Raw genomic sequence first — 7,963 nt, 5'->3', positions numbered from 1 at the left:
ACCCCAGTGCTCATCCACACCTCCACGCTCAGCCTGCTGAACCGCGTTTTACTGTCACCATTCAACTCCCAGAGGGCTGATGCCAGCACAGAAAAATGCCTTTGCCCTGTGGGCTATTACATCACAATTGCTACTGACAAGTATGGTGGGGGAACTGCACAGGGCATGGAGAGTCATCTCTCTCACAGAGGTTTTGAACTGTGAAAAGGGCAATTCCAGTGTGAGCCAGTCTTGCTGAGGAGCGTGGTGGGCTGTGGAGCACTGCTGGATTGCTACCTGTACGGGTATCAGCTAACCCCTCTGAGGCTCAGTTTCCTCATCCAAGAGTGGGCTAGTACGCGTTACTCCCAAGTGAAGATGTTAACAGGGTGAAAGGAGTTACTACAGATCACACGGGCTTAGGCAGATATCAGCTATCTTTCTATGTTGCTCTAGTAATAGAGGCCATCACTGTCATCAGCCGTGCTGGGTTGGGATACAGCAGTGTGGACAGGGAGTTTTGTGCAAGGCTCAACCCCTGCTCCCCGCCCATCAACCCTCGGCTCCCGTGCCCTCTCAGAAAGAGACTGCTCAGGTCTGCCCCACTCCCACCCCTACTCTGCACAGACACTTCCCACCCGCTACCCCACAGGGGCATCACTCTGCCCCAAACAGCACAAGTTAGTAGAGCTAATAACTACTCTCCTACTCTCCTTCTTGCTATTCAGAATCCAAAAGGGCTCATTAAAATTCCCCTGGTCGCCAAGCCCTGGGTTAGGTCAGATTTTATATCAGAGATAAGTGAGCCAGACTGGCCGAAGCAGCCTACCTGCCTGAACGGGAACGGAACATCAGAGAGGCCTGCCTTTCTTTTCACACCACGACTGAACAAGCCACCAAAGAGCCCGCAGTGTGAGCGGGGCCAACGCAAACACCCTGCTGGAACACCCAGCCCAGCCCGCCACGTGGAGGGGGCTGGGCTCTGAGACCCGCCCCCCATCCCCAGCCAGTGTGTCCCCCACCCAAGGAGCAGCAGCCAGCGGATCCTGATCCGGGGCACCCACAAGGATGCTCACCTCGTAGCCAAGCCGGGAGGCCTGCTGTAGGAGGGTCTCACCCGCGTTCATATTGACAATAAGTCTCCGCGCTTCTGGTGGCATCGGGCGGGACTGGGTGGTCTCTGGAGGGGAGCTTGACCATGTCAGCTGCGAGGCCTGGGAAGCTGGTAACAATTGCTGCAAACGGTCCAAGGGCTTCTGGTCCTGCTTGGCCGGCGAAAGATCATAGTCAGAACTGGGCTCAGGCCGCTTTCAAAATCTCCGGACGGTCACCTATCACGAAACCAGGCAGCGCACACATTTCAGGCTGTCCTTCCTCCACCCGGCTGGTTCGCCTCCTCCCTGAGTTACAAACCTGAGTGGAGGAAAGCACTTTTCCTCCTCTCTGTCTGGGGGAGGCGGGGCGCGAGGAAGGGGTTGCATTTTTACTCGCTGGAAACTTCACCGCCACCCAGGAGACACGTCCCCTAGGAAGGGGCAGGGACGTTTTGGGGGGAGGGGTTCAGGAAAAGGAAAGCTTTGTCCCCAGAAGCAGAGAAGCAGGCAGGCGGGATGTGCCTGCACGGGCCCGGGGGGCGGGGGAGAGCCAGGGGCAAGAGGTACCTTGCCATCCGCATTGTCCACCTAGGAGTCCCCTGGCAGCGGCAAGCCCCACCTGGGCTCCTGAGGGATCAAATGCTTGGTTTTGCACGGTCGCTTCGCGGATGGTTTCTCGCTGTTGTCGGTGTATTTCTGCGGCAGGGGCGAAGGCTGCCGATCCATTTCTTCGTCCATGCACAGCACATCTGTCAGGGGGAGAAGCAGCGGGCGTTACACAGTTGTAGCCGGTGAGGAAAGAAAAGCCCATTGTTAGCACTGATCGTTGGAGCAGCTTCAGTTTTTAAAGATATACCAATTATGTTTTCAAAGCACTAATATTTTAATCATCCCACATTCAACCGGCAAATAGGCTAACCCACGAAACGCCAAATGGCAAGTCGCTTCAAAGGGCCGCAAGAGAGGGCAGAAGCCAGCCCTTCGTGCGCTCCCGTCCCCACCCGTGGGGGGCCTGGGTGCTCGGGACAGGGCGACTGGGCACAGCCTGAGGCTGGAATGAGGGCACTGACAAGCGCCCGGGGTCACCCAAGACTTCCCTTCCTGCCCAGCCGCGGGCTGGGTGATGAGGAGCAGCCCAGGAAGTCGAGCTCCCGCCTCACTGTCCATTCCATAAGGAAGTGTGCAGGCTGAAAGGACCTCATGAAGAAAACTCCCCGCTCGCCACACGCTACTCTTGTCAACTTGGATGGCCCTCAGGTCCCCTCCAGGGCCGTTTCCCACAGAGGGCGGGTGATCCACCCTCCAGGAGCGCCCCCCGCCCCGTGCGTACCTTGTTCATTGTCACTGCATTTAAGGGACTCCTCCAACCAGCTTCTGTTGCTTTTGGCCTCTGCCCTTTTCCTGCCAGGTTTCTCTTCGGAGATGCTATTGCCCTGGGGGGTGACCGCAGGCTGGACCGCCTGGGTCACTTCCTTCCTGCCCTGCCGGCCAGGTTTGCTCTCTGCTCCCGCCGTTCTCTAAGGTGCAGCAAGCGGCGCTGCTTTCTGGGATGGAGCCCTATTAATTCAATGCACACCTCAGGTTGGTCAGCTCACTATAATGTGGCTCTTCTAAGTGGTTAGAGGAACTGTTTGTCATTTCCCTCTCAGGCCAGTCAGCTAATGGAGAAATAACTACAAATTAATGAAGAAGCCCCCCAGGGCGGGGGGGGGGAACAAACTGTCTTACACATCACTAAGAGGGGTGGGGGAGGGGAGAGGTGTGGTCACTGTGTTGGCTGGAACTTGTCACCAAGTCTCGGGAGGGGGCCTATTTGCCTTTGGCCACCTTTGGGCTCCAGCCCCGCCACCTGGCTTTGGGGGCGTGGGGGGTGAGATGGGGTTGGGGGGTGGGGAGGTGTGAGTGGCTCCCCCCAGGGATCCAGGGTGGGACTGGAACTTTCCACTGCTCCGCTCCAGGACTTCCGTAGGGTGCCCTGCGGGCCCGAAGCCAAACCGAGCTCACCTTTGGAGACCCGTCTCCGCTTGGCTTTCAGCAGAGAGTCCTCCGGGAGCACAGTGGTCTCAGTGTGGTTCCTATCGCCAGAGACCTTGCGCTTTCTGTTCAGCCGGAGGGTGGGGCTGCGTGACGCGTCCGGGGCCGCCTGGTCGGCGGGGGACTCTCTGGGGGGCTCCGTGTCCATGTCCTCAGGAAGATCACTGTCTTCTGGGGCTTCAAAGCGGTCAGGTTTGCTTCCATCAAAACACTCCCCTAGGGGAGGGGAGACAACCCGGAAAGGAGGGAACAAAGGTCACCAGGAGCAGGCAGGACCCCCACGCCCAAGGCAATCTGCTACCAACAGACCACCCCCCTTTGGAGACCAGGGGCCTCACACGCCGCAAGCACAAAACCCTCAGAAAGACGTCCCAAAGGAAGGACAGCTGAACACAACCAGCAAAGAAAGCAGAAAATGAGGCGCGTAGCCCACTCACAATCCATCCTTCAAGGGTCAAGGTGAGGCATCTACACCATCCGTCTATAGGCATGTGAGATCACTCCCTAACTGCTTAACTCTCCAAGGTGGCTTACTTTTAAAGGGGGGGTGAGTGACCTCACAGTAAGATCCAACCAATCAGGGCAGAGCTACAACGGGGGGTGAGTGACCTCACAGTAAGATCCAACCAATCAGGGCAGAGCTACAAATGACTATGGAAACAGCTGCTAGTCAACAAAAAAGGCTGATGTCATCAAGAGACCAAATAGCCCCCAACTGCCATCTACACAGACATAGCACCAATGTTCACTTGGGTCAGCAGGGGCGAGGGTGAAGAAAAAGGGTAGGGAAAGAATGGTGGGAGGCTGGGAAGCTGGGGAGACCAAGGCAAGAGGAGCCTGGCAAAGGGAAAGGAAAGGCTTCCTGGTGCACACACAAGGGTCAAGGGCAATTTCAAAGAACTCAACCAGATTGCTACAAGTCCGTCTGTCCTCTTTCCACACCCGTGGGGGGAAAAGCATTTCACTGCCATCGAGGGGCTGCTCCTAGTTCCTGTCTAGGAAGAAGGCCCTCAGTGACACCAGTCACCCACCTGGCACGTCTCCACGCCTTCCTTCCCAGGCAACAAGCATCTAAGGACATTTCAAAGACAAGACTCCAACCCCCTTCATGGGGGGTGGGGGGTGGGGGGGTGGCGGGCAGGGCTGAACTGCTCACACCCCAGCTCCGCCTGTGTTGCTCCTGCCCCCCTGCTCAATCTAGCATCCACTTGGGGCTTTTCCTCCAATCACCCCAGCCTAACATCACTCCTCACTTTTGCTCTAGCCAAAGAAACAGTTCAACTGCTTTGCTAGTCACATTGTTTCTAACACACAAATAATTCCATAATGATCACTGTGCTGTTAAAGAGTTCCCCGAAGATGACCCTGTGTCCATCACCGGCCGGGGGTGGGGGTGGGTGTATGAGTTTGGTATTTCATTAACACCTGAGCTAAGCTCCCACAGCCCGTTTTTCTAGATGAAATCATGGACACACCCCTCACATGCTGCTCGCATTCCTCCTCCTCTCCCTAGACCACTTCAAGTATCACTCCCACTTCGGCCCAGCCGGCTGGTCCCCTGATCAGCCTCTCTTGGGGGGCATTCCCAGCATTTAATGGCAGCCAGTTGTGGGGATGAACCTCACCCTGGCCTGGGCTAGCCTGACCTGTGTTCTCAATGGTGGAACACACTTCGCTTTTCTCCAAGGGTATCCCAAGGTGGGAGAGATCCCCATCTACTCTTGCCAGAATGGTGGAATCACCGCAACCGCGAGGGTCTCCTGCCATGGCAGCAGGAGAAACCCCAAACTCCTGGCCTGTGCTTACAGGTGATGCAGCCCAGGCTACTGCAGGCCCGGTGAAGACGGCGTGCTGCAACTCTCACTCGGGCTGCTCTGTGACCCTCTCAAACACTCGGGCAGGAATGGCGCCGCTTTACAACTCGGCCCCCTTCACTTGTAAAGTGGGAATGTTATTGCTAGCCTCCCTCCAGGGTGGGCTTCATAATCACGGGCCAGGCTAAGCATAGAGAAAGGCTGGAAAAATCCCTTTAACCAAAAGATGCCAAGACTTTCAGACCAGCCTGAATCTCAGGCCTGAAATGTAGGAAACTTTAAGAGGTGAGCCCTGCTGGTTACACCATTGGACTTCTCTGGTCCAATCAGCCTTCCCTAAAAGCTCCGTGGGAGGGGATCCATGGAGGAATGGAAGGGCTACCTTAAGAACCCCCATGTCCAATTTGAAAGTTTCTTTTCCCAAACTAGGTCCATCCACCCTTCCCCCAACCCCGGAGCCTTTTAGGGCAAAGATCTCAATTCCCCTCAGCTAAGGCCCCCCAAGACCTTACGCTAGTGTGACCTTACCCAGGCCAGTAATAACCCTGAAGGACGCCCACCCCGACTGCCCAAGATACCCATGGCCACGAGCTATGGGGTAGAGGCTCCGTGTCACTTGGAGCTTCTCAAAGACTGTTCTAACCACGACCCACAGGAGGATGACCCTTGAGGGCAAAGGAGATGGGGAGATAAATAGATACACGGGGATCCTAACCATCAGGCTTTGCCATCATTGCTACTTTTGGCCCTTCTAAAAGTGGGAAGCCATGTGCCCTTGGTCACCCAGTCTAAGCAAGATGTGCACGTGGTCCCTGCAGCATGGTCCTATGACTCACAGCACATATATCCCAAATTCATTATGGTTGTACCAATAGCATCACCTCACAGAAGCATCACCACAGCAACATTTACAAGTCACTGTGGCAACAAAGCACCCTCACCACTGTTGAGCCATGCCCAGTGAGGCCTAAACAAGGTGAGGGTTCTGAGTCGCTGCAAGGCTCCCCAGGATTAAAATCCCCTTCTCTGTAGCTTAAGTATAATAGCACCTCCAGTCAGGGCTAACCTTGTTCAAAGTTACACCCGCTACAGAAGGAGTGCAGGGGATCTCTGTTCCAAAGTAGTTTACAAACATGCAGGTGCTCAGCTGGAAGAGTTCCCTGAGCAAAGAAGTTTCATGAAGCCCCTTGACTGAGGCTTCCTCCAGCTCCTGGCCAGGCACTGCCACTGAGCAGGTCCTAGGCCTGTCCCAGCCAAGTGCTTGGCAAGGGAGATGGTTACTCCAAATTTGAGAAGGAAGGGACCAATGCCTCCTTGCCCCGCCCCATCTTCAAATGCCACTGAGGGTTCCTAGTGATGAACTTCCAAGTCTGAGGAACCTCCAAACTCATTTGGTGAACTTCCAAAATAAAAATTTCACTCAGCCACCCATGTGATCATAAAGAATAAATGAGTATCTCAGCCACTGTGTTTTCAAGTTAATTTCTTTTTTAAACAAGCCCCTAGCAACAAGATGCACCCGCACCAGGACAACCAGGGCCACGCAAACAGCACCCACCACCTTGGAAGCTCCTGGTCCCTCCATGGGTAGGGGCTGCCTCAGAAGGGGGAAGACATCTTGAAGGCATCCTGGACCCTCTCTGTGACCCCTGCCCGCCCCAAATCCCCGCCCCAGCTCCCATGTGCTCACAGCTCGGCTCTCGGCCACACCGACACCCATGAGAAGGACCTGAGCCCATATCAGCTCAAGACATGATGGCCCAAGAACAAGAAGGCCCGTTCATATCCAGCTGAATGGAATGAACACCTGCTGGGCCTTGGACGTGGAGGCCGCAGTAAGAACAGTGGCCCCTTCAGGTGACTCTCCAATAAAAGGAATCAGGGCTCCTCAGAGAAATGACTGATTCTAGGACTGGGGCAGGAAATACACAAAATGAGCCTGGAGCACCTTGTGGTACCAGAAAGTCAGGAAGTGTTAAACACACACACAAACAGGCATGCTAAACACATATACACACAGATACACAGACACACACAAACTCACACACCCCAAAGGGAGTATGTCAAAGGAGTACAGGCGCCAAAAGCAAAAGCTCCCAATGGCCAAAGCTGGAACAATTCAAACAACAAAATAAAGTATTGGATTATAACCCAAAGGATAAAATAGATATCCACGAGTCTATACTGATATAAATAAATATCAATAATTGAATAAATTAATATTTGGGGGGAAATAGACAACGCTGCGTGGAAGAATTCCAAATACTTTATGTACATACTCTGTCCTCAAGGAGGTGGATCATAACTCTCCACTCTTTGGGTTTGTGCTTCACATAGTGACTTCCTTCCAACAAGTGTAGTGTGGAAGGGGTGGAGGAGTGACTTTTCAGTGGAGAAATCTTAGACACGACCTCAGCCAGGTTATCAAGGTCAACATCAACAGTCAAATCATGTTGATAGCATGTACCCTTGATAAGATGTTATAAAAAAGGCACTTTATCTGGTTGTCCTCCCAATAAACCATAATCCCAGTCTTACCATGAGAAAAGCATTGGACAGTTTACATTAGTGAGGTATGCTACAAAACACTTGATCACTGCTCCTCAAAACCGTCAAGGTTGGGGCTTCCCTGGTGGCGCAGTGGTTGAGAGTCCACCTGCCAATGCAGGGGACACGGGTTCGAGCACTGGCCTGGGAAGATCCCACATGCCAGGGAGCAACTAAGCCCGTGAGCCACAACTACTGAGCCCATGTGCTGCAACTACGGAGGCCCAGGCGCCTACAGCCCGTGCTCCACAGCGAGAGAGGCCACTTCAATCAGAGGCCGGTGCACTGCAACGAAGAGTAACCCCCGCTCTCCGCAACTAGAGAAAGCCCGCGCGCAGCAACGAACACCCAACACAGCCAAAAATAAATAAATAAATAAATAAATAAATAAATAAATAAATAAATAACTGTCAAGGTTATCAAAAACAAGAAAAGCCTGAGAAACTACCACAGCCCAGAGGAGCCTAAGGGGGCTTGATAACTAAATGTAATGTG

The 7,963-nt window shown here is 53.9% G+C and overlaps 1 protein-coding gene across 1 annotated transcript; it reads right to left on the bottom strand.

The window, feature by feature from the left end:
* Nucleotides 1–1,143: 1,143 nt before the first annotated feature.
* LOC308610413 (BCL-6 corepressor-like) lies at nt 1,144–3,517 on the bottom strand. The gene is made up of 4 exons (XM_081259559.1): nt 3,078–3,517; nt 2,404–2,630; nt 1,641–1,822; nt 1,144–1,310 (listed from the first exon to the last, which is right to left on the bottom strand). Exons 1-2 carry the CDS (start codon nt 3,253–3,255, stop codon nt 2,539–2,541), a joined length of 270 nt encoding a protein of 89 aa, XP_081115685.1. The 5' UTR covers nt 3,256–3,517; the 3' UTR covers nt 1,144–1,310; nt 1,641–1,822; nt 2,404–2,538.
* Between the last annotated feature and the right edge of the window lie 4,446 nt (nt 3,518–7,963).

Source organism: Mesoplodon bidens (genome assembly GCF_964165515.1).
Source record: "Mesoplodon bidens genome assembly, contig: HAP1_SCAFFOLD_759, whole genome shotgun sequence".
NCBI lineage: Eukaryota > Metazoa > Chordata > Mammalia > Artiodactyla > Ziphiidae > Mesoplodon > Mesoplodon bidens.
This window is presented reverse-complemented; position numbering and strand designations above follow the sequence as displayed.

Bases quoted from the DNA above. Each gene is read 5' to 3' on its own strand.
- LOC308610413 (XM_081259559.1), bottom strand. From the start codon at position 3,255: ATGGACACGGAGCCCCCCAGAGAGTCCCCCGCCGACCAGGCGGCCCCG. The intron at 2,631-3,077 runs GTGAGCTCGGTT...TTGAATTAATAG, and splicing joins GCGGAGACGGGTCTCCAAAG to GGCTCCATCCCAGAAAGCAG.